At 47.0% G+C, this 27,500-nt stretch overlaps 2 protein-coding genes across 2 annotated transcripts in view; one reads left to right on the top strand and one right to left on the bottom strand.

The window, feature by feature from the left end:
- The window catches only part of LOC114570782 (uncharacterized), a 645,073-nt gene that overhangs the window by 409,868 nt on the left and 207,705 nt on the right, over positions 1-27,500 (bottom strand). The window lies entirely within an intron of this gene.
- LOC114570572 (ice nucleation protein-like) overlaps positions 18,617-27,500 on the top strand; it is a 13,733-nt gene continuing 4,849 nt past the window's right edge. The window contains exons 1-2 of the mRNA XM_028600895.1: positions 18,617-21,317; positions 22,706-22,885. Coding sequence (XP_028456696.1) covers positions 18,617-21,317; positions 22,706-22,885 — 2,881 coding nt within the window. The remainder of the gene's footprint in view (positions 21,318-22,705; positions 22,886-27,500) is intronic.

Below are 27,500 nucleotides of genomic sequence, written 5' to 3'. Positions count from 1 at the left end.
CTTTTATGTTTGTTTTGCATCATTTTGTGTTAGTTTTGCATCATTTTATGTTTGTTTTGCATCATTTTATGTTTGTTTTGCATCATTTTGTGTTAGTTTTGCATCATTTTATGTTTGATTAGCATCATTTTGTTAGTTTTGCATCATTTTATGTTTGTTTTGCATCATTTTGTGTTAGTTTTGCATCATTTGCACACACACAAGGTGACACACACAGAGACAGACAGACACACACACACACACACAGAGACACACACACACACACACACACACACACACACACTTATGTTACATGATCTAAGTCATGATGGACTCCATCCATCCAGCACCAGAACCACAGATATACATGAGACCAGCCGTACCAGCAGTAGTTTTGCATCATTTTGTGTTAGTTTTGTGTTGTCCCCTGCCTGCAGGTTGTCTACATGTCTCAGGACCAGCCTCCCTGACTGGTGGATGTGGCTGGTCTACATGTCTCAGGACCAGCCTCCCTGACTGGTGGATGTGGCTGGTCTACATGTCTCAGGACCAGCCTCCCTGACTGGTGGATGTGGCTGGTCTACATGTCTCAGGACCAGCCTCTCTGACTGGTGGATGTGGCTGGTCTACATGTCTCAGGACCAGCCTCCTGACTGGTGGATGTGGCTGGTCTACATGTCTCAGGACCAGCCTCCCTGACTGGTGGATGTGGCTGGTCTACATGTCTCAGGACCAGCCTCTCTGACTGGTGGATGTGGCTGGTCTACATGTGTCTCAGGACCAGCCTCCCTGACTGGTGGATGTGGCTGGTCTACATGTCTCAGGACCAGCCTCCCTGACTGGTGGATGTGGCTGGTCTACATGTCTCAGGACCAGCCTCCCTGACTGGTGGATGTGGCTGGTCTACATGTCTCAGGACCAGCCTCCCTGACTGGTGGATGTGGCTGGTCTACATGTCTCAGGACCAGCCTCCCTGACTGGTGGATGTGGCTGGTCTACATGTCTCAGGACCAGCCTCCTGACTGGTGGATGTGGCTGGTCTACATGTCTCAGGACCAGCCTCCCTGATTGGTGGATGGGGCTGGTCTACATGTCTCAGGACCAGCCTCCCTGACTGGTGGATGTGGCTGGTCTACATGTCTCAGGACCAGCCTCCTGACTGGTGGATGTGGCTGGTCTACATGTCTCAGGACCAGCCTCCTGACTGGTGGATGTGGCTGGTCTACATGTCTCAGGACCAGCCTCCTGACTGGTGGATGTGGCTGGTCTACATGTCTCAGGACCAGCCTCCCTGACTGGTGGATGTGGCTGGTCTACATGTCTCAGGACCAGCCTCCCTGACTGGTGGATGTGGCTGGTCTACATGTCTCAGGACCAGCCTCCCTGACTGGTGGATGTGGCTGGTCTACATGTCTCAGGACCAGCCTCCCTGATTGGTGGATGGGGCTGGTCTACATGTCTCAGGACCAGCCTCCCTGATTGGTGGATGGGGCTGGTCTGGGACTACATGTGTGGGTCTCTGGAGAGTGACAGCTGGATGCTGGGAGGTCTGGGCGGACAGAGAGAAAGGGGCGGGTGCGATGTGTCGAGCAGTGAAAGGCGAGCGTGAAGCGTGGGCCTGAGGGTTCAGATGGGTGTGTTAATGTCTGGGGGGGGGGGGCAGAGACAGAGGCCTGGTAAAGCCAATGAATAAATCAGTGGTTAGTAATAGTATTAGAATAACAGCAGGAGGGGGCGGAGCTCTGCAGCTGCATCGCTGAGCGCACAAAAAGAGCGTCAACAGATGGGAGAGTTGAGTTAAAGGAAGGAGCTGACAGGTGGTCTGTGTGTGTGTGTGTGTGTGTGTGTGTGTGTGTGTGTGTGTGTGTGTGTGTGTGTGTGTGTGTGTGTGATCTCTCAGGCTTGTGCCTCTCGGACACAAAGTGGAACACTGTGTCGGCTCGTTTCACGGGGGAGGGTCCCGTCATCCGGGACACTGAGTTTCATGTGTGTGTGTGTGTGTGTGTGTGTTTGTGTGTGTGTCTGTGTGTGTGTGTGTGTCTGTCTGTGTGTGTGTATGTTTGTGTGTGTGTCTATGTGTGTGTGTGTGTGTGTGTGTGTGTGTGTGTGTGTCGTTGTCTGTGTGTGTGTGTGTCTGTCTGTGTGTGTGTGTGTGTGTGTGTGTGTGTGTGTGTGTGTCTGTGTGCGTGTGTGTGTCTTTGTCTGTGTGTGTGTGTGTGTGTCTGTCTGTCTGTGTGTGTGTGTGTGTGTGTCTGTCTGTGTGTGTGTCTATGTGTGTCTGTGTGTGTGCCTGAGTGTACCTATGTGCATGTGTCTTTGTCCGTGTGTGTGTTTTTGTCTGTGTGTGTGTGTGTGTGTGTGTGTGTGTGTGTGTGTGTGTGTGTGTGTGTGTGTGTGTGTGTGTGTGTGTGTGTGTACCCACATTCAAATCCCACCTTGTTTTTCTGGAGGGTCGACATAAAACCCCAAAACAGTCACTTAGTGGTCAGAGAGAACAGGGCCAAACACTAGCTGGGCCTTTATCGATGTCAACCTGTTGATACAGAAATAAATGTTCCCACGGAGGAGACAGAGAGAAATTATGAAATGCCTTCAATGTCTCTATAAGGCAATACCTGAATATCATATTTACTTTCTCCCTCTCTGTCTCTCTCTCTCTGTCTCTCTCTCTCTCTCTCTGTCTCTCTCTGTCTCTCTCTCTCTGTCTCTCTCTCTCTCTCTCTCTGTCTCTCTCTCTGTCTGTATAAAGCAGTAACTGAATATCATATTTACTTTCTGTTTCATAAAGGACGGCTTGCTTGCGTGTGTGTGTGTGTGTTTGAGTGTCTGTGTGTGTGTGTGTGTGTGTGTGTGTGTGTGTGTGTGTGTGTGTGTGTGTGTGTGTGTGTGTGTGTGTGTGTGTGTGTGTGTGTGTGTGTGTGTGTGTGTGTGTGTGTGTGTGTGTGTGTGTGTGTGTGTGAAGGTTGAAATCGCAGCATGTTGTCAAGAGAACAAACAGTTAGCGATTGTCTTTGGATGGATTATTAAGTGAATTAGCCAGGATGCATGCTGGGACGGCCTGATTTGGAGCTTTGTGGAATCTCATTAAAAACAGCTTTCTTACCCCCACCACCCCCCCCTGAATAATGACATGCAGAACGCCCCCCCCAGCCCCCCCGAATAATGGGCCTGGTTCATGCATCTTTGATTGCTGTGTAGAATTGGATTAAAGGCTGATCTGGAAACAGTGGCCTCCTAGCTGATCTCCAAGGAGAGCTGAAAGGCATCATAACGTTAATGCTTCTTCCTCATCACCAGACCACATCATATCCGCTCACTTTCACACTTCACGTCACGATATGTCCGCTCGTTTAATACTCCATGTCACGATATATCTGCTCGCTCTCTCTCTCCACGTCATGATATATATCCACTCGCTTTCACACTCCACGTCACGATATATCCGCTCGCTTTCTCCCTCCACGTCACGATATATCCTCCCGCTTTCTCCCTCCACGTCAGGATATATCCACTCGCTTTCTCCCTCCACGTCAGGATATATCCACTCGCTTTCACACTCCACGTCATGATATATCCTCCCGCTTTCTCCCTCCACGTCACAATATATCCTCCCGCTTTCTTACTCCACGTCATGATATATCCGCTCGCTTTCTCACTCCACGTCAGGATTTATCCGCTCGCTTTCTTACTCCACGTCATGATATATCCGCTCGCTTTCTCACTCCACGTCACGATATATCCTCCCGCTTTCTTACTCCACGTCATGATATATCCGCTCGCTTTCTCACTCCACGTCATGATATATCCGCTCGCTTTCTCTCTCCATGTCATGATATATCCTCCCGCTTTCTTACTCCACGTCACGATATATCCTCCCGCTTTCTTACTCCACGTCACGATATATCCTCCCGCTTTCTTACTCCACGTCATGATATATCCGCTCGCTTTCTCACTCCACGTCACGATATATCCTCCCGCTTTCTTACTCCACGCCATGATATATCCGCCGCTTTCTCACTCCACGCCATGATATATCCGCCGCTTTCTCTCTCATGTCATGATATATCCTCCCGCTTTCTTACTCCACGTCACGATATATCCTCCCGCTTTCTTACTCCACGTCATGATATATCCTCCCGCTTTCTCACTCCACGTCAGGATTTATCCGCTCGCTTTCTTACTCCACGTCATGATATATCCGCTCGCTTTCACACTCCACGTCATGATATATCCGCTCGCTTTCTTATTCCACGTCAGCATACATCCGCTCGCTTTCTTATTCCACGTCAGCATACATCCGCTCGCTTTCTTATTCCACGTCAGCATACATCCGCTTGCTTTCACACTCCACGTCATGATATATCTGCTCGCTTTCTCCCTCCACGTCAGGATACATCCGCTCGCTTTCACACTCCACGTCATGATATATCCGCTCGCTTTCACACTCCACGTCACGATATATCCGCTCGCTTTCTTACTCCACGTCGTGATATATCCGCTCGCTTTCTCACTCCACGTCATGATATATCCGCTTGCTTTCACACTCCACGTCCACGATATATCCGCCGCTTTCTTACTCCACGTCATGATATATCCGCCGCTTTTCACTCCACGCCATGATATATCCGCTTGCTTTCACACTCCACGTCCACGATATATCCGCCGCTTTCTTACTCCACGTCATGATATATCCGCCGCTTTCTCACCCCCGTCCAGGATATATCCTCTCGCTTTCTCCCACCACGTCATGATATATCCGCCGCTTTCTTACCACGTCATGATATATCCGCCGCTTTCTCACTCCACGTCATGATATATCCGCTTGCTTTCACACTCCACGTCACGATATATCCGCCGCTTTCTTACTCCACGCCATGATATATCCGCCGCTTTCTCACTCCACGCCAGGATATATCCTCTCGCTTTCTCACCCACGCCATGATATATCCGCCGCTTTCTTACTCCACGTCATGATATATCCGCCGCTTTCTCCCCACGCCAGGATTTATCCGCCGCTTTCTTACTCCACGCCAGGATATATCCTCCCGCTTTCTCACCCACGCCAGGATTTATCCGCCGCTTTCTTACTCCACGTCCAGGATATATCCTCCCGCTTTCTCCCTCCACGCCACGATATATCCTCCCGCTTTCTCCACGCCAGGATATATCCTCCCGCTTTCTCCCCACGTCCAGGATTTATCCGCCGCTTTCTTACCCACGCCAGCATGTATCCGCCGCTTTCACACTCCACGTCACGATATATCCGCTCGCTTTCTTATTCCACGTCAGCATACATCCGCTCGCTTTCTTATTCCACGTCAGCATACATCCACTTGCTTTCACACTCCACGTCATGATATATCTGCTCGCTTTCTCCCTCCACGTCAGGATACATCCGCTCGCTTTCACACTCCACGTCATGATATATCCGCTCGCTTTCACACTCCACGTCACGATATATCCGCTTGCTTTCTCACTCCACGTCATTATATATCCGCTTGCTTTCACACTCCACGTCACGATATATCCGCTCGCTTTCTTACTCCACGTCACGATATATCCGCTCGCTTTCTTACTCCACGTCATGATATATCCGCTCGCTTTCTCACTCCACGTCAGGATATATCCTCTCGCTTTCTCACTCCACGTCACGATATATCCGCTCGCTTTCTCACTCCACGTCAGGATTTATCCGCTCGCTTTCTTACTCCACGTCAGGATATATCCTCCCGCTTTCTCACTCCACGTCAGGATTTATCCGCTCGCTTTCTTACTCCACGTCAGGATATATCCTCCCGCTTTCTCACTCCACGTCATGATATATCCGCTCGCTTTCTCCCTCCACGTCAGGATATATCCTCTCGCTTTCTCACTCCACGTCAGGATACATCCGCTCGCTTTCACACTCCACGTCATGATATATCCGCTCGCTTTCTTACTCCACGTCGTGATATATCCGCTCGCTTTCTCAATCCACGTCATGATATATCCGCTTGCTTTCACACTCCACGTCACGATATATCCGCTCGCTTTCTTACTCCACGTCATGATATATCCGCTCGCTTTCTCACTCCACGTCATGATATATCCGCTTGCTTTCACACTCCACGTCACGATATATCCGCTCGCTTTCTTACTCCACGTCATGATATATCCGCTCGCTTTCTCCCACGCCAGGATTTATCCGCCGCTTTCTTACTCCACGTCAGGATATATCCGCCTCCTCACGCTATATCCGCTTGCTTTCACACCCACGTCACGATATATCCGCCGCTTTCTTACTCCACGTCATGATATATCCTCCCGCTTTCTCACCCACGTCATGATATATCCGCCGCTTTCTCCCTCCACGCCAGGATACATCCGCCGCTTTCACACTCCACGCCACGATATATCCGCTCGCTTTCACACTCCACGTCACGATATATCCGCTCGCTTTCTCACTCCACGTCATGATATATCCGCTCGCTTTCACAATCCACGTCACGATATATCCGCTCGCTTTCTCACTCCACGTCAGGATATATCCTCTCGCTTTCTCTCTCCATGTCATGATATATCCACTTGCTTTCACACTCCACGTCACAATATATCCGCTCGCTTTCACACTCCATGTCACGATATATCCACTCGCTTTCTCTCTCCATGTCATGATATATCCGCTTGCTTTCACACTCCACGTCACGACATATCTGTTTGTCGACCTTTTTTTGCCTTTTTCTTGCTTTGTTTTGTCAACTTTTTGTTACCTTTTTTGCTGCTTTTTTGTCAACTTTTTGTTGCCTTTTTCTTGCCTTTTTACCTCTTTTTTGCTGCCTTTTTGTCGACTTTTTGCTGCCTTTTTGTTGCTTTTTTGTCGACTTTTTGTTGCCCTTTCTGTCAACTTTTTGTTGCCTTTTTGCTGCCTTTTTTGCTGCCTTTGTGTCGACTTTTTGTTGCCTTTTTGCTGCCTTATTGTTGCTTTTTTTGTCAACTTTTTGTTACCTTTTTGCTGCCTTTTTGTTGCCTTTTTGTGGCCTTTTTGTTGACTTTTTGTTGCCTTTTTGCTGTCTTTTTGTTACCTTTTTGCTGCCTTTTTGTTGCCTTTTTGTGGCCTTTTTGTAACCTTTTTGTTGCCTTTTTGTTGCCTTTTTGCTGCCTTTTTGCTGCCTTTTTGTTGCCTTTTTGCTGACTTTTTGTTGACTTTTTGTTGCCTTTTTGCTGTCTTTTTTGTGGCCTTTTTGCTGCCTTTTTGCTGTCTTTTTGTTGCCTTTTTGCTGACCTTTTGTTGACTTTTTGTTGCCTTTTTGCTGTCTTTTTGTTACCTTTTTGCTGCCTTTTTGTTGCCTTTTTGTGGCCTTTTTGTTACCTTTTTGCTGCCTTTTTGTTGCCTTTTTGTGGCCTTTTTGTTGACTTTTTGTTGCCTTTTTGCTGTCTTTTTGTTACCTTTTTGCTGCCTTTTTGTTGCCTTTTTGTGGCCTTTTTGTTACCTTTTTGTTGCCTTTTTGTTGCCTTTTTGTGGCCTTTTTGTCGAATTTTTGTTGCCTTTTTGTTGCCTTTTTGTTGCCTTTTTGCTGCCTTTTTATTGACTTTTTGTTGCCTTTTTGCTGCCTTTTTGCTGCCTTTTTGTTGCCTTTTTGCTGACTTTTTGTTGACTTTTTGTTGCCTTTTTGCTGTCTTTTTGTTACCTTTTTTCTGCCTTTTTGTTGCCTTTTTGTGGCCTTTTTGTTACCTTTTTGCTGCCTTTTTGTTGCCTTTTTGTGGCCTTTTTGTCGAATTTTTGTTGCCTTTTTGCGGCCTTTTTGCTGTCTTTTTTGTGGCCTTTTTGCTGCCTTTTTGCTGTCTTTTTGTTGCCTTTTTGCTGACCTTTTTTCATGCATCTTTGATTGCTGTGTAGAATTGGATTAAAGGCTGATCTGGAGACAGTGGCCTCCTAGCTGCTCTGCATACATCAGCTCTCCAAGGAGAGGTGAAAGGCATCGTAACGTTAATGCTTCTTCCTCATCACCAGACCACATCATATCCGCTCACTTTCACACTCCACACTCCACACTCCACTCCATGCTTTTTGTTGCCTTTTTGTCGGTTGTTTTTTTGCTGCCTTTTTGTTGACTTTTTGATGCCTCATAATGGGCCTGGTTCATGCATCTTTGATTGCTGTGTAGAATTGGATTAAAGGCTGATCTGGACACAATGGCCTCCTAGCTGATCTGCATACATCAGCTGGGAGCCCAAGGAGAGGTGAAAGGCAACGCAACGTTAATGCTTCTTCTTCATCACCAGACCATGTCATATCCGCTCGCTTTTACACTCCTCTTCAAGATTTTAATCCTCACGTTGGAGGGCTGTTTGACCTCCAGGCTTTAGTTGGTTTTCTGCTCGTCTGGAGACTTTTTAAGTAGTACTCTTCCTCCTGTCTTCATCACGGCTTCATGGAAGACCTCCCATGCTTTACTGCAGCAACTACCTGCTCAGTATAGGTCACCTTTACTGGACTTTTTATCATAGAGACATATAGAGACACTGCTTTACTGCAGCAACAGTTTTACCTGCTCAGTATAGGTCACCTTTACTGGACTTTTTATTACAGAGAGGCAAAGTCCTTTCGCCTTTTTGTCGCCTTTATCGTCGACTTTTTGCTGCTTTTTAGTACCCTTGGTTGTATAAAACTCTTATAAATTGACATATTATGTCTAGATCCTGTTTGAATTGAGCCATGAATTACATATTTGATGTTTGTCAGTTTAAAAGATCAAGTGAAGAAAGTCTGAGTTTGTCGTCGTTAGTTTAGTTTAGTGTGAAACCTCTCAGTGACCTACATCTCTCCTCTCACACAATCTAAACCACCTCTACATATCAACTATATTTAGCCCTTTTTGTCCCCTCTTACCACGTTTTTGCCACGTTTTTTGTTGCCTTTTTGTCACTTTCTCGCTGCCTTTTTTGTTGCCTTTTTCGCCACATTTTCTCCACGTTTTTGTCACCTTTTTTGTCACCTTTTTTGTCACCTTTTAGACACTTTATCGCCCCTTTGCCACGTTTTTGTCACGTTTTTGTTGACTTTCTCGCTGCCTTTTTGTTGCCTTTTTCGCCCCTTTGCCACATTTTTGTCACCTTTTTTAAGCCCTTATTAGCCTTTCGGCCATGTTTTTGTCGCCTTTTTGTCGCCTTTTTGTTGCCTTTTTCGCCCCATATCACGGTTTTGTCACATTTTTGTCACTTTTTTTGGCCTTTTTTTGCCTTTTTGTACCCTTGGCTGAATATATTTAACCCTTATAAACTGACAGGAGTCTGGCTGTATAAAACCTTTATAAATTGACTTTGACTAAATTGACTTGACGCAGTTTTGTTGACTTTCTCGCTGCCTTTTTGTTGCTGTTTTCTCCACATTTTCTCCACGTTTTTGTCACCTGTTTTGTTACCTTATTGTCAAACTTTTTTGGCCTTTTTATAAATTATAAAGGAGTCTGGTTGTATAAAACCTTTATAAATTAACAGGAGTCTGGTTGTATAAAACCTTTATAAATTAACAGGAGTCTGGTTGTATAAAACCTTTATAAATTAACAGGAGTCTGGTTGGATAAAACCTTTATAAATTGTCTCTGGGGTCTGGTTGTATAAAACGGTGATAAAGGGGGGTCTGGTGGGGGTCTTGTTGGTGGGGGTTTGGTAGGGGGTGGGGGTCTGGTTGAGGGGGGGGTCTGGTTGGCTGGATGACTTCAGGGCTGTCGAGCCTCATCGAGCGGAGCTCCTCTCATGATTACGATCTCTCTCACTGAATGAACGACACATTACACGTGCTCAGATGTGGCGAGCGCGCCCACTCCCGGGGTCACCCCCCCCCCCCCCCCTTCCCCCCTGAGCATCAGATGGGTCATCCTTTCATCCCCCCCCCCCCTCCCATCCCTTCCCCAGTTTTCTCGCTGCACACCTTCCAATCTGTGAGCGATATATTCATTACCCATCATTCCCGGCGCGCACTTGATTAAAGATCAGGCGTCCGTGACTGTCGGCCCCGTTCGCCGTGACACCCCCCCCAACGCCCAGGCGGTCATGTGACGGAGGTTATTAATGGCCGCAGTCTCTCGGCCACTTGACACGTTGCTCCAGCTGTCAGTCTGCGGCGGCGCGCGGTGAGCAGAGTGGCGGCCGCGAGGCCGACCCATCCGTCACTGTCAGCGTCGCCGCGGTGATGAATGGTTCGGGCGGCGGGGGGGGGCGGGCGCTCCGTGCACGGTCAGGCGCTCCGTGCACGGTCAGGCGCTAATGATGAATGGAGCAGCAGCAGGACGACCAGCGAGGGTTAATGTGACTTTCAGCCGCTCGGCCTCCAGAGTCTCCACCAATCAGCTCTCAGCTTTCAGCGCTAGATTTAAGATTTATATAATTAAGATTATTGTAGATTTTAAGATTTTTTTTTTTTTTCTCTTTTTGTTCAAGTCTTAAAATTTTTCTAAAACGTTTATATATATATATATATATATATATATATATATATATATTAAAAAGGGGGACCAGAGGGTGTGTGCCAATTATAGGGGTATCACACTTCTCAGCCTCCCTGGTAAAGTCTACTCCAAGGTGATGGAAAGGAGGGTTCGGCCGATAGTCGAACCTCGGGTTGAGGAGGAACAATGCGGATTCCGTCCTGGTCGTGGAACAACGGACCAGCTCTTCACTCGCAAGGATCCTGGAGGGAGCCTGGGAGTATGCCCAACCGGTCTACATGTGTTTTGTGGATCTGGAGAAGGCGTATGACCGGGTCCCCGGGAGATACTGTGGGAGGTGCTGCGGGAGTATGGGGTGAGGGGGTCTCTTCTCAGGGCCATCCAATCTCTGTACAACCAAAGCGAGAGCTGTGTCCGGGTTCTCGGTAGTAAGTCGGACTCGTTTCAGGTGAGGGTTGGCCTCCGCCAGGGCTGCGCTTTGTCACCAATCCTGTTTGTAGTATTTATGGACAGGATATCGAGGCGTAGTCGGGTGGGGGGGGGTTGCAGTTTGGTGGGCTGGGGATCTCATCGCTGCTCTTTGCAGATGATGTGGTCCTGATGGCATCATCGGCCTGCGACCTTCAGCACTCACTGGATCGGTTCGCAACCGAGTGTGAAGCGGTTGGGATGAGGATCAGCACCTCTAAATCGGAGGCCATGGTTCTCAGCAGGAAACCGATGGAATGCCTTCTCCAGGTAGGGAATGAGTCCTTACCCCAAGTGAAGGAGTTCAAGTACCTTGGGGTTGTGTTCGCGAGTGAGGGGACAATGGAGCGGGAGATTGGTCGGAGAATCGGGCGCGGGTGCGGTATTGCATTCAATCTATCGCACCGCCAGTGACGAAAAAGAGAGCTGAGCCAGAAGGCAAAGCTCTCGATCTACCGGGTCAGTTTTCGTTCCTACCCTCACCTATGGTCATGAAGGCTGGGTCATGACCGAAAGAACGAGATCCAGGGTACAAGCGGCGAAATGGGTTTCCTCAGGAGGGTGGCTGGCGTCTCCCTTAGAGATAGGGTGAGAAGCTCAGTCATCCGTGAGGAGCTCGGAGAGCCGCTGCTCCTTTGCGTCGAAGGAGCCAGTTGAGGTGGTTTCGGGCATCTGGTAAGGATGCCCCCTGGGCGCCTCCCTAGGGAGGTGTTCCAGGCACGTCCAGCTGGGAGGAGGCCTCGGGGAAGACCCAGGACTAGGTGGAGGGAGGTCCAGCTGGGAGGAGGCCTCGGGGAAGACCCAGGACTAGGTGGAGGGAGGTCCAGCTGGGAGGAGGCCTCGGGAAGACCCAGGACTAGGTGGAGGGAGGTCCAGCTGGGAGGAGGCCTCGGGAAGACCCAGGACTAGGTGGAGGGAGGTCCAGCTGGGAGGAGGCCTCGGGGAAGACCCAGGACTAGGTGGAGGGATTATATCTCCAACCTGGCCTGGGAACGCCTCGGGATCCCCCAGTCGGAGCTGGTTAATGTTGCTCGGGAAAGGGAAGTTTGGGGTCCCCTGCTGGAGCTGCTCCCCAGCGACCCGACACGGATAAGCGGACGAAGATGGATGGATGGATGGATATATATATATATATAGCTTTTTTTTCTACGACTTTTTATGACATTAATTTCGTGCTTTTTTCACCGTTTTTTATTTTATTTGTTTTGGTATATTTTTCTTAAGTTTTTCAACACATGTATTTTGTTTATAACGTTTTTTTTTTTATTTATTTTTTTTACCTTTTTTTCACGCCTTTTCATGACGTTTATTTAGCGCTTTTTTCAAGATTTTTATTTTTATTAATTTTTTTATTAATTATTTGTTTATTTATCTTAAGTTTTTTTATTATTTATTTCGACGACTTTAAATGACGTTAATTTTGTGCTTTTATTTTTATTTTTTGGTAGATTTTTCTTAAATTTTTCAACACGTATTTTTTTTATAACGTTTTTATTTTTATTTTATTTTTATGGTAGATTTTTCTTAAATTTTTCAACACATGTATTTTTTTATAACGTTTTTATTTTTATAAATTTTTTAATATATATGTATAGCTTTTTTTCGACGCCTTTTTATGACGTTAATTTAGTGCTTTTTTCACCGTTTTTATTTTTATTTTTTTGGTAGATTTTTCTTAAATTTTTCAACACGTATTTTTTTTATAACTTTTTTATTTTGTTTATTTTTTTAATATATATATATGTATAGCGCTATATGTATCTCTTTTATATATTATTTAGCGCTTTTTTCAACATTTTTATTTTTATTAATTATTTTTATTAATTATTTGTTTATTTATCTTAATTGTGTTATTATTTTTTCAACGCCTTTTCATGACGTTTATTTAGCGTTTTTTTTCTCTGTTTTTAATGTTTATATTTTTTACTTTTTTGTAAATTTTTCTTACATTTTTCCGACATGTTTTATATCCAACGTTTTAATTTTTATTTATTTTTAATACACCCTTTTATGACGTTAGTTGAGTTGTTAATTTTTTTATTATTTTTTTTATTTTTTTATAATGTTAATTTAGCGCTTATCTTTTAAAATACAATTGTAAATTTTTTCCATCCATCCATCTTCGTCCGCTTATCCGGTGTCGGGTACACACACACACAGACACACACAGACACACAGTGTGTGTATGTCTCTGTGTGTGTGTGTGTGTGTGTGTGTGTGTGTGTGTGTGTGTGTGTGTGTGTATCTGTGTCTGTGTGTGTGTCTGTGTGTGTGAGTGTCTGTGTGTGTGTGTATCTATCTGTGTGTGTGTGTGTATGTCTCTGTGTGTGTGTGTGTGTGTGTTTATGAGTGTGTGTGTGTGTGTGTGTGTGTGTGTGTGTGTGTCTGTGTGTGTGTGTGTGTGTGTGTGTGTGTGTGTGTGTGTGTGTGTGTGTGTGTGTGTGTGTGTGTGTGTGTGTGTGTGTGTGTGTGTGTGTGTGTGTGTGTGTGTGTGTGTGTGTGTGTGTGTGTGTGTGTGTGTGTGTGTGTGTGTGTGTGTGTGTGTGTGTGTGTGTGTGTGTGTGTGTGTGTGTGTGTGTGTGTGTGTGTGTGTGTGTGTGTGTGTGTGTGTGTGTGTGTGTGTGTGTGTGTGTGTGTGTGTGTGTGTGTGTGTGTGTGTGTGTGTGTGTGTGTGTGTGTGTGTGTGTGTGTGTCTGCTCTCCATCTCTGTCAGTAGAAGTGAGGACCCTGAACTGGTTTAATTTACTATGTGAATGATCCATCTTGATAGAGTCTCTCTACCTTCATTAAACTGGCCTCTCGGTTTAATGTTTGGGATCTTGTGACATCCTGCAGGCTTCAGGTGCTGCTGACACACCCACCTCTCCATCCTGACCATCTGACTTCCTGGCCTCTCGGTCAGCTCTCTCCATCTTCTCCACATCACTGGCCTTTCACCCCCCCCCTCCATCTACTTGTACATATATATGCGCTATATATATATATATATATATATATATATATATATATATATATATATGTATGTATATATATGTATATATATATATATATATATATATATAAACGTATCCATCGGCAGCAGAGAAAGACTGTCCAGGCATTCAACAAATAAGACACACACAGAGACATATACACACACACACACACACACACACACACACACACACACACACAATACACACACACACACAGACACACACACACACACAGAAACAGACACACACAGAGATATATACACACAGAGACACACACACACACACACACACACAGACACACACAGAGATATATACACACACACAGAGATATATACATACACACAGAGATATATACACACACACAGAGATATATACACACACAGACACACACAGACACACACAGAGATACATACACACACACAGAGATATATACACACACACAGAGATATATACACACAGAGACACACACACACACACACACACACACAGACACACACAGAGATATATACACACACACAGAGATATATTCACACACAGACACACACAGACACACACAGAGATACATACACACACAGAGACACACACACACACACAGACACACACACACACACACAGAGATATATACACACACACAGAGATATATACACACACAGACACACACAGACACACACAGAGATACATACACACACACAGATATATACACACACACAGACACACACACAGACACACACAGAAACACACAGAGATATATACACACACACAGAGATATATACACACAGAGACACACACACACACACACACACACACAGACACACACAGAGATATATACACACACAGAGATATATACACACACAGACACACACAGACACACACAGAGATACATACACACACACAGAGATATATACACACACACAGAGATATATACACACACACAGAGACACACACACACACACACACAGATACATACACACACACAGAGATATATACACACACACAGAGATATATACACACACAGAGACACACACAGACACACACAGAGATATATACACACACACAGAGATATATACACACACACAGAGACACACACACACACAGACACACAGAGATATATACACACACACAGAGATATATACACACACACACACACAGACACACACAATGTGTCATTGCATTTTATTTAATTATTGAAAAAAGTATAGTTTTCTCCTTTTTTGGGGGGGATTATTTTATGCATTTTTTACTAGTTGTTTTGAACTCTTTTTTCCCGTTTGACACTGAATGCGGCGTGCTCTTTTCTCCTATCCCAGAATGCATCAGTGTCGTCCCATTCACTCCGCGCTCAGATTAACAGATTAATGTCCGATAGGAGGATCTGTGGCGCGTGCTGCACGGCAGAGCACATCATTGATCGCTCCAAGGGGCCTTCAGGGACCCCCAGTGGCTCCAAAAAGCCCAGTCTAAACAGTGGTGGGGCCTTCAGGGACCTCCAGGAGACTCCAGCGCCCAGTTTAAACAGTGGTGGGGCCTTCAGGGACCCCCAGGAGACTCCTGCGCCCAGTTTAAACAGTGGTGGGGCCTTCAGGGACCCCCAGTGACTCCAAAACGCCAGTCTAAACAGTGGTGGGGCCTTCAGGGACCCCGGGAGATTCCAGCGCCCAGTTTAAACAGTGGTGGGGCCTTCAGGGACCCCCAGTGACTCCAAAACGCCAGTCTAAACAGTGGTGGGGCCTTCAGGGACCCACAGGAGACTCCACCGCCCAGGCTAAACACTGGTGGGGCCTTCAGGGACCCCCAGGAGACTCCAGCGCCCAGTTTAAACAGGGGTGGGGCCTTCAGGGACCCCGGGAGACTCCAGTACCGTGTGGCAGTCTGATTGTTATCTAACAGAAAGCTTTGAATATGATTACCTGACCCGGCCCCCGACGTCATTAACATCGTAATAGGGCATCTGTCGGTGTTGTGACCCGCTGCTTGGGGCCCCCCCAAAATCACTTAATTAATTAACCTGCCTGCCCCACCCCACCTGAACAGCTGTGTGTTGTGTCTCTGACCTGTTAATTACTCGCTGCGTGTAAATCACAGAGCCGACAACTATTACACCTGTTCATTATCGGGCCCTTAATTTATTTATTTACAACAGGGGGGCCCTTAGATTAACTGTAGGGGGGTCCTTAGATTAACTGTAGGGGCTCTTAGAATAACTGCCAGTATATCTCAACCAGACTCCATGTTAATAATCAGGACTTTTAGCGTGTATAGAGCCAGCATATCTCCACCAGACTCCATGTAAATAATCAGGACTTTTAGCGTGTATAGAGCCAGCATATCTCCACCAGACTCCATGTAAATAATCAGGACTTTTAGTGTGTATAGAGCCAGCATATCTCCACCAGACTCCATGTAAATAATCAGGACTTTTAGCGTGTATAGAGCCAGCATATCTCCACATGTAAATGGGTGAATTAAGGGTTTATTTCAACCAAACCAGAGTGGTGATTGTTGGAACAGTGGAAAGATGAACCAAGACGGCTTTTGATAGTTTTATTTAGTTTCTCTCCTCTTTGAATGAAGTGTGTTTTACGATGCTAAAAGTCCTGATTATTTACATGGAGTCTGGTAGAAAGATGCTGGCTCTACACACGCTAAAAGTCCTGATTATTTACATGGAGTCTGGTGGAGATATGCTGGCTCTATACACGCTAAAAGTCCTGATTATTTACATGGAGTCTGGTGGAGATATGCTGGCTCTATACACGCTAAAAGTCCTGATTATTTACATGGAGTCTGGTGGGTTTGGTGATGGTGATTTCAGGGATAAATAGAGTCCCCGCAGGAGTAAAAGCTCATATCTAGTTCCAGAGATAGAGATATATAGACACCCCGCCAGAGTAAAAGCTCATGTTTTGTTCCAGATATTGATATATATATAGAGAGAGAGACCCCGCCAGAGTAAAAGCTCATGTCTTGTTCCAGATATTGATATATAGAGACCCCGCCAGAATAAGAGCTCATATCTTGTTCCAGATATAGAGCCCCCGCCAGAGTAAAAGCCTTTGTGTGAGACAAGTCTTTGTCTCTCTGACTGATTACTTCCCTGATTTGGTTTTAAAAAAGGGAATTTCCTTTTTTACCTTGAACTCTGGCGAGCGGCGTGCGCCTGAAACATCTCCGGCTGAATTGATAGTGAGCTGATTTATGGGCCTTATTGCGCCGTATAATTAATTTTATGCATATGACTTCTTTTACAATTACCGTGCAATTGGAGAAGTTCACTGCGTATATGAAGCCATCAATAATTGCAGATTCATCAGCGCTGGGCTGAACATCTGGAGGGGGGGGGATTGGGTAAAAGGTCGACCGGAGCCTTTAAAGAAGTGAGCAGGACAAATGAGAAGGACATTCAGAGAGTCAGAGCGTCCTAAAGTCTTCAAGTCTGTCCAACATTCATCTGCAGAAGGTTTATTTTAAGAGACAAAGAGCAGAAATGTTGGAAAAAATAGACAAACTTTTGAAAAACGTGTCATAAAAGTGATCTGATATTGTCAAAAAAAAGCCACAAAAAGCATGGAAAGACACAAAAAAAGCAAAAAACAAGACAAAATGTTGAAAAAATGATAAAAAGGTGATCTGATATTGTCAAAAAAGCCACAAAAAACATTGAAAGCAACAAAACATAGACAAAAATAGACAAAATGTTGAAAAAAAGACAAAAAAGTGATCTGATATTGTCAAAAAACAAAATAGACAAAATGTTACTAATAAAAACATTGAAAGACACAAAAAAAGTCTAAAAACAGACAAAATTTTGAAATAGGGACAAAACAGTAATCTGATATCGTCAAAAAAAAGCAAAAAAACGTTCAAAGACACAAGAAAAGCCCAAAAATAGACAAAATGTTGAAAAAAGGGACATAAAAGTGATCTGATTTTGTGAACAAAAAGCATGGACAACACCAAAGAAGCCAAAAAAGACAAAATGTTGAAAAAAGGGACAAAAAAGATCTGATATTGTCAAAAAAGCCCAAAAAATGTTGAAAGACACAATAAAAGTAAAAAAAGAGACACGTTGAAATAGGGACAAAAATGTGATCTGATATCGTCAAAAAAAGCCAAAAAAATAGACAAAATGTTGAAAAGAGGACAATAAAATTATCTGATATTGTCAAAAAAAGCCCAAAAATAGACAAAAAGTTAAAAAAGGACAAAAAAGTAATTACTAATGTCAAAAAAAAGCAACAAAAAAAACATTTGAAGCAACAAAAAAAAGTCAAAAAAGAGACAAAATGTTGAAATAGGGACAAAAAAGTAATCTGATATTGTAAAAAAAAAGCCAAAAAACGTTCAATGACGCAAAAAAAGCCCCAAAACAGACAAAATGTTGAAAAAAGGAACAAAAAAGTGATCTGATATCAATAATAAAAACAACCTAGATGGGAAAAGGGTATTTTACAATAACTTTGAATGCAGCATGAGGCTGTCGAGGCGAGTGTCTAGTGAACGCACCATATGTTGTTTTTCAGACAACGGCAGCAGCAGACTGTACGTCGCGCTGTTGGAGTCCTGAAATACAGACAAACATTAACACCGTTTAGCTGTCAGCATTTTAACTGTGTTTACTCCAGCTGCTAGCTAACGGTATGCTAACAATACCTGCTGCCAAGTATAGTGTTAACTAGCTAACGGTATGCTAACAATACCTTAACTAGCTAACGGTAGGCTAACGTTACCTGCTGTCAGGTTTAGTGTTAACTAGCTAACGGTAGGCTAATGTTACCTACTGGTCCCGGCAGTAATCTGACTACTGGTCCCAGCAGTAATCTGATTACTGGTCCCAGCAGTAATCTGACTACTGGTCCCAGCAGTAATCTGATTACTGGTCCCAGCAGTAATCTCAATACAGGTCTCAGTGGTAATCTGACTACTGGTCCCAGCAGTAATCTGATTACTGGTCCCAGCAGTAACCTGATTACTGGTCCCAGCAGTAATCTGACTACTGGTCCCAGCAGTAATCTCACTACAGGTCCCAGCAGTAACCTGATTACTGGTCCCAGCAGTAACCTGATTACTGGTCCCAGCAGTAATCTGACTACTGGTCCCAGCAGTAATCTGACTACTGGTCCCATCAGTAATCAGACTACTGGTCCCATCAGTAACCTGATTACTGGTCCCAGCAGTAACCTGATTACTGGTCCCATCAGTAATCAGACTACTGGTCCCATCAGTAATCAGACTATTGGTCCCATCAGTAACCTGATTACTGGTCCCATCAGTAATCAGACTACTGGTCCCATCAGTAACCTGATTACTGGTCCCAGCAGTAACCTGATTACTGGTCCCAGCAGTAATCAGACTACTTATCCCAGCAGTAATCAGACTACTGGTCCCAGCAGTAAACTGATTACTGGTCCTCCCAGCAGTAATCTGACTACTGGTCCCAGCTGTAACCTGATTACTGGTCTCAGCAGTAACCTGATTACTGGTCCTCCCAGCAGTAATCTGATTACTGGTCCTCCCAGCAGTAATCAGACTACTGGTCCCAGCAGTAAACTGATTACTGGTCCCAGCAGTAATCTGACTACTGGTCCCAGCAGTAAACTGATTACTGGTCCCAGCAGTAATCTGATTACTGGTCCCAGCAGTAACCTGATTACTGGTCTCAGCAGTAACCTGATTACTGGTCCCAGCAGTAACCTGATTACTTGTCCCAGCAGTAATCTGACTACTGTTTCCAGCTGTAATCTGATTACTGGTCCTCCCAGCAGTAATCTGACTACTGGTCCGAGCTGTAATCTGATTACTGGTCTCAGTAGTAACCTGATTACTGGTCCCAGCAGTAATCTGATTACTGGTCCCAGCAGTAATCTGATTACTGGTCCCAGCAGTAATCAGACTACTGGTCCCAGCAGTAATCTGATTACTGGTCCCAGCAGTAATCTGACTACTGGTCCCAGCAGTAATCTGATTACTGGTCCCAGCAGTAATCTCAATACAGGTCTCAGTGGTAATCTGACTACTGGTCCCAGCAGTAATCTGATTACTGGTCCCAGCAGTAACCTGATTACTGGTCCCAGCAGTAATCTGACTACTGGTCCCAGCAGTAATCTCACTACAGGTCCCAGCAGTAACCTGATTACTGGTCCCAGCAGTAACCTGATTACTGGTCCCAGCAGTAATCTGACTACTGGTCCCAGCAGTAATCTGACTACTGGTCCCATCAGTAATCAGACTACTGGTCCCATCAGTAACCTGATTACTGGTCCCAGCAGTAACCTTATTACTGGTCCCATCAGTAATCAGACTACTGGTCCCATCAGTAATCAGACTATTGGTCCCATCAGTAACCTGATTACTGGTCCCATCAGTAATCAGACTACTGGTCCCATCAGTAACCTGATTACTGGTCCCAGCAGTAACCTGATTACTGGTCCCAGCAGTAATCAGACTACTTATCCCAGCAGTAATCAGACTACTGGTCCCAGCAGTAAACTGATTACTGGTCCTCCCAGCAGTAATCTGACTACTGGTCCCAGCTGTAACCTGATTACTGGTCTCAGCAGTAACCTGATTACTGGTCCTCCCAGCAGTAATCTGATTACTGGTCCTCCCAGCAGTAATCAGACTACTGGTCCCAGCAGTAAACTGATTACTGGTCCCAGCAGTAATCTGACTACTGGTCCCAGCAGTAAACTGATTACTGGTCCCAGCAGTAATCTGATTACTGGTCCCAGCAGTAACCTGATTACTGGTCTCAGCAGTAACCTGATTACTGGTCCCAGCAGTAACCTGATTACTTGTCCCAGCAGTAATCTGACTACTGTTTCCAGCTGTAATCTGATTACTGGTCCTCCCAGCAGTAATCTGACTACTGGTCCGAGCTGTAATCTGATTACTGGTCTCAGTAGTAACCTGATTACTGGTCCCAGCAGTAATCTGATTACTGGTCCCAGCAGTAATCAGACTACTGGTCCCAGCAGTAATCAGACTACTGGTCCCATCAGTAATCTGACTACTGGTCCGAGCAGTAATCTGATTACTGGTCCCAGCAGTAATCTGACTACTGGTCCCATCAGTAATCAGACTACTGGTCCCATCAGTAATCAGACTACTGGTCCCAGCAGTAATCTGAATACTGGTCCCAGCAGTAATCTGATTACTGGTCCCAGCAGTAATCTGACTACTGGTCCCATCAGTAATCAGACTACTGGTCCCAGCAGTAATCTGAATACTGGTCCCAGCAGTAATCTGACTACTGGTCCCATCAGTAATCAGACTACTGGTCCCAGCAGTAATCTGACTACTGGTCCCATCAGTAATCTGACTACTGGTGCCAGCAGTAACCTGATTACTGGTCCCAGCAGTAATCTGATTACTGGTGCCAGCAGTAACCTGATTACTGGTCCCAGCAGTAATCTGATTACTGGTGCCAGCAGTAACCTGATTACTGGTCCCAGCAGTAATCTGACTACTGGTCCGAGCAGTAATCTGATTACTGGTCCCAGCAGTAATCTGATTACTAGTTAATATTGAAGTGATGACAGACTATCTTTCAGTCCATTTATTTTCCGTCCGATAATTCTTTGACGTATTTGTTTTAATGACATCGTGTAATTCAGTTCATCTCGCTGTCTCGCTGGCTGCTGGCTCCAATTACTGAACAGTCATTTATAATACCCCCCCCCCCCCCCCCACACACACACACACACACACTGCCCCCCCCGCTCCCAGGGCTAAAGGGGGGTAATTGCCCGGTCTGAATGCTTAATGAGGGATGCACAATTATTTCCCGAGCTATTGAGATTTGTATTTTGGTAGATACTTAATTAAAAGTCCTTTTCTCTCCATCACAGGGAGTCACTGAGGAGGAGATACACACATAGAGACACACACACACACACACATAGAGACACACACAAACACACACACATAGAGACACACAAACACACATGGAGACACACACACACACACATAGAGACACACACACACACACACATAGAGACACACAAACACACATGGAGACACACACACATAGAAACACACACACACACACACACACACACAGAGAGACACAGACACACACACACACATAGAGACACACAAACACACATAGAGACACACACACACACACACACACACACACACACACACACACACACACATATATACACATAGAGACACTAACGCACATGAAATATAATAGCTTTTTTTCTGTGGGGTTGCACTGGCCAAGTTTGTTTTGGCCAGTGCCCCCTACCCCCCACCCCTACACACACACACACACACATAGAGACACACACACACACACACACACACACATAGAGACACACACACACACACACACATATAGAGACACACACATAGAGACACAGAGACACACACACACAGACATACACACATAGAGACACACAAACACACATGGAGACACACACACACACACATAGAGACACACACACACACACACATAGAGACACACACACACATAGACATACACACATAGATACACAGAGACACACACACACATAGAGACACACACACACACACACACACACATAGAGACACACACACACACACACACACACAAAGAGACACAAACGCACATGAAATATAATAGCTTTTTTTCTGTGGGTTTGCACTGGCCAAGTTTGTTTTGGCCAGTGCCCCGCCCCCCTACACACACACACACACACACACACACACACACACACACACACACACACACACACACACACACACACACACACACACACACACACCCTCCCCCAGTGTAGTGAGCAGTCATTCTCAGCCTGGCCCATCCTGTGTAACACTAACATAAAGTATTCTGAAGCCTATCAGCTAACACAAGCTGTGGCGCTGCAGCCTCACCGTTAACGAGGTGTCCCGGGACACAGTGCACCCCGGGACGCAGCGCACCCCGGGACGCAGCGCACCCCCGGGACGCAGCGCACCCCCGGGACGCAGCGCACCCCCGGGACGGCACGCCGAAATACTCATCTGGTTGTTATGGTTACACACGGGAAGGTGTTGCTGAACACAGAGGTACGTTACGGGAGGTTTCTGCTGGTCTGATGTGGTCCGAATCAGCTGATGAGTGTTATTAAACTTGGAGCGACTTCCTCCTTGATTCTCACACAAACACACACACACACACACACACACACACACACACACACACACACACACACACACACACACACACACACACACACACAGACACACACAGACATACCCACACACAGACACACACACGCAGACACACACACACACAGAGACACACACAGACATACCCACACACACAGACACACACACACACACACACACACACACACACACAGACATACCCACACACACACACACACACGCAGACACACACACACAGAGACACACACACACACAGAGACACACACAGACATACCCACACACAGACACACACACGCAGACACACACACACAGAGACACACACACACACACAGACACACGCGAACAAACAGAGACACACACAGACACACACACACAGAGACACACAGAGACACACACAGACACACACACAGAGACACACACAGACATACCCACACACAGACACACACACGCAGACACACACACACAGAGACACACACACACACAGACACACGCGCACAAACAGAGACACACACAGACACACACACACACACACACACACAGAGACACACACAGACATACCCACACGCAGACACACACACACGCAGACACACACACACACACACAGACACACACACACACACACACACACACACACACACAGAGACACACACACACACAGACACACACACACACACAGACACACACACACACACACACACACACACAGAGACACACACACACACAGACACACACACGCCCACACAGAGACACACACAGACACACACACACACACACAGAGACACACACAGACACACACACACACAGACACACACACACTCATCATCAGAACAGCTGTAGGTTAGATGTAATACCTCCAGCTGTAGAGTCTCAGACTGTAATGAGGTGGATATTTTGGGGATTTGAACCCTAAAAGGGGCAGTTATAGTCGCTGTGTTAGCGTGCAGCAGCAGCAGCAGCTGATTGGTCCTCGGCCGAGTGATGTCAGCGTTTCTCCCAATAATCCGTCCCCATCTGGAGTTTACTGGAGCGTCTGTTTGAGCTCTGAATGATGTGCTCCTTTATGATTACAGTTGAGATGTTTTCGCTGCCAACATGTATGTTAAAGCAGCTATTAATCAAACATGGCAGCCGAGTAATTCTTTTTCCGATATTTTTTGGTCTCTTTTTCAGCCTTTAAAAAAAAAAAAAAAAAGATTTGTAATTTTATTTTGTCACTTTTTTTTTTTTTTTTTTTTGGCCTTCTCCGTGAACCATCACCTTATCGTGGTGGAGAGGTTTGTGTGTCTCTGTGAACCTGAGGGCTGTGTTGTCTGGAGCTTTGTGCTCCTGGTAGGGTCTCCCAAGGCAAAGTGGTCTCAGGTGAGGGGCCAGACAAAGAATGGTTCAAAACCCCAATGAAGAAGCAAGGTAGAGATGGAGTGACCCTGCCCGGAGGAAGCCCGGGGCCCCGTCTGGAGCCAGGCCCAGACGGCGGGCTCGTCGGCGAGCGCCTGGTGGCGGGTTTGCCACGGAGCCCGGCCGGGCACAGCCCGAACAAGCTACGTGGCTCCCATCTCTCCAGCCCATGGGCCCACCACCTGTGGGAGGAACCGTTGGGGTCGGGTGCGATGCCACATGGGTGGCAGTGAAGGTCAGGGGCCTCGACGGACCAGACCCGGGCGGCAGACGCTGGCTCTGGGGACGTGGAACGTCACCTCTCTGGGGGGGAGGAGCCGAACTGGTGCGGGAGGTGGGCGCTACCGTTAGATCTGGTGGGGCTTACCTCTCACGCACAGTCTCGGTTCTGGAACCATACTCCTGGATAGGGGTTGGACTCTTTTCTTCTCCGGAGTTGCCCAGGGTGTGAGGCGCCGGGCGGTGTGGGGATACTCACAAGCCCCGGCTGAGCGCCCGCTGTGTTGGAGTTTACCCCGGTGGACGAGAGGGTCGCCTCCCCACGCCTGCGGGTTGTGGGGGAAAACTCTGACTGTTGTTTGTGCATATGCACCAAACAGGAGTTCGGAGTATTCGGCCTTCTTGGAGACCTTGACTGGAGTCCTGCATGGGGCTCCAGTGGGGGACTCCATTGTTCTGCTGGGGGACTTCAACGCACGTGGGCAATGATGGAGACACCTGGAGGGCGTGATTGGGAGGAACGGCCTCCCTGATCTAAACCAGAGTGGTTGTTTGTTGTTGGACTTCTGTGCTAGTCATGGATTGTCTATAACGAACACCATGTTCGAACATAGGGATGCTCATAAGTGTACCTGGTACCAGAGCACCCTAGGCCGAAGGTCAATGATCGATTTCATAATCGTTTCATCTGATCTGAGGCCGTATGTTTTGGACACTTTCGGGTGAAGAGAGGGGCAGAGCTGTCAACCGATCACCATCTGGTGGTGAGTTGGGTCAGGGGTGGGGAAGACTCTGGACAGACCTGGTAAGCCCAAACGTGTAGTGCGGGTAAATTGGGAACGTCTGGAGGAGGCCCCTGTCCGACAGACTTTCAACTCACACCTCCGGCGGAGCTTTTCGTGCATCCCTGTGGAGGCTGGGGCATTGAACCCGAGTGGACAATGTTCAAAGTTTCCATTGCTGAAGCTGCGGCGAGGAGCTGTGGTCTTAGGATCTTAGGTGCCTCAAGGGGCGGTAACCCACGAACACCGTGGTGGACACCAGTGGTCAGGGAAGCCGTCCGACTGAAGAAGGAGTCCTTCCGGGATATGTTATCTCGGAGGACTCCGGAGGCAGTTGCAGGGTACCGAAGGGCCCGAAGGGCTGCAGCCTCTGCCGTGAAAGAGGCAAAGCAGCGGGTGTGGGAGAAGTTTGGAGAAGACATGGAGAAGGACTTTCGGTCGGCACCAAAGTGTTTCTGGAAAACTGTTCGCCACCTCAGGAGGGGAAGGGGAACCATCCAAGCTGTGTACAGTAAGGATGGGACACTGTTGACCTCCACTGAGGAGGTAATAGGGCGGTGGAGGGAGCACTTTGAGGAACTCCTGAATCCGACTAATACGCCCTCTATGTTAGAGGCAGAGCTGGAGGATAACGGGGATTGTCGTCGATTTCCCAGGCGGAAGTCACTGATGTAGTCAAACAACTACACAGTGGCAAAGCCCCGGGATTGATGAGATCCGTCCAGAAATGCTCAAGGCTCTGGGTGTGGAGGGGTTGTCCTGGTTGACACGCCTCTTCAACATTGCGTGGAAGTCTGGGACGGTGCCAAAGGAGTGGCAGACTGGGGTGGTGGTTCCTCTTTTTAAAAAGGGGACCAGAGGGTGTGTGCCAATTATAGGGGTATCACACTTCTCAGCCTCCCTGGTAAAGTCTACTCCAAGGTGCTGGAAAGGAGGGTTCGGCCGATAGTCGAACCTCGGGTTGAGGAGGAACAATGCGGATTCCGTCCTGGTCGTGGAACAACGGACCAGCTCTTCACTCTCGCAAGGATCCTGGAGGGAGCCTGGGAGTATGCCCAACCGGTCTACATGTGTTTTGTGGATTTGGAGAAGGCGTATGACCGGGTCCCCGGGAGATACTGTGGGAGGTGCTGCGGGAGTATGGGGTGAGGGGTCTCTACTCAGGGCCATCCAATCTCTGTATGACCAAAGTGAGAGCTGTGTCCGGGTTCTCGGTAGTAAGTCGGACTCGTTTCAGGTGAGGGTTGGCCTCCACCAGGGCTGTGCTTTGTCACCAATCCTGTTTGTAATATTTATGGACAGGATATCGAGGCGTGGTCGGGGTGGGGAGGGGTTGCAGTTTGGTGGGCTGGGGATCTCATCGCTGCTCTTTGCAGATGATGTGGTCCTGATGGCATCATCGGCCTGCGACCTTCAGCACTCACTGGATCGGTTCGCAACCGAGTGTGAAGCGGTTGGGATGAGGATCAGCACCTCTAAATCGGAGGCCATGGTTCTCAGCAGGAAACCGATGGAATGCCTTCTCCAGGTAGGGAATGAGTCCTTACCCCAAGTGAAGGAGTTCAAGTACCTTGGGGTTTTGTTCGCGAGTGAGGGGACAATGGAGCGGGAGATTGGTCGGAGAATCGGGCGCAGCGGGTGCGGTATTGCATTCAATCTATCGCACCGTTGTGACGAAAAAGAGAGCTGAGCCAGAAGGCAAAGCTCTCGATCTACCGGTCAGTTTTCGTTCCTACCCTCACCTATGGTCATGAAGGCTGGGTCATGACCGAAAGAACGAGATCCAGGGTACAAGCGGCGAAAATGGGTTTCCTCAGGAGGGTGGCTGGCGTCTCCCTTAGAGATAGGGTGAGAAGCTCAGTCATCCGTGAGGAGCTCGGAGTAGAGCCGCTGCTCCTTTGCGTCGAAAGGAGCCAGTTGAGGTGGTTCGGGCATCTGGTAAGGATGCCCCTGGGCGCCTCCCTAGGGAGGTGTTCCAGGCACGTCCAGCTGGGAGGAGGCCTCGGGAAGACCCAGGACTAGGTGGAGGGATTATATCTCCAACCTGGCCTGGGAACGCCTCGGGATCCCCAGTCGGAGCTGGTTAATGTTGCTCGGGAAAGGGAAGTTTGGGGTCC

This window comes from Perca flavescens, chromosome 16 (genome assembly GCF_004354835.1).
Source record: "Perca flavescens isolate YP-PL-M2 chromosome 16, PFLA_1.0, whole genome shotgun sequence".
Lineage (NCBI taxonomy): Eukaryota > Metazoa > Chordata > Actinopteri > Perciformes > Percidae > Perca > Perca flavescens.
This window is presented reverse-complemented; position numbering and strand designations above follow the sequence as displayed.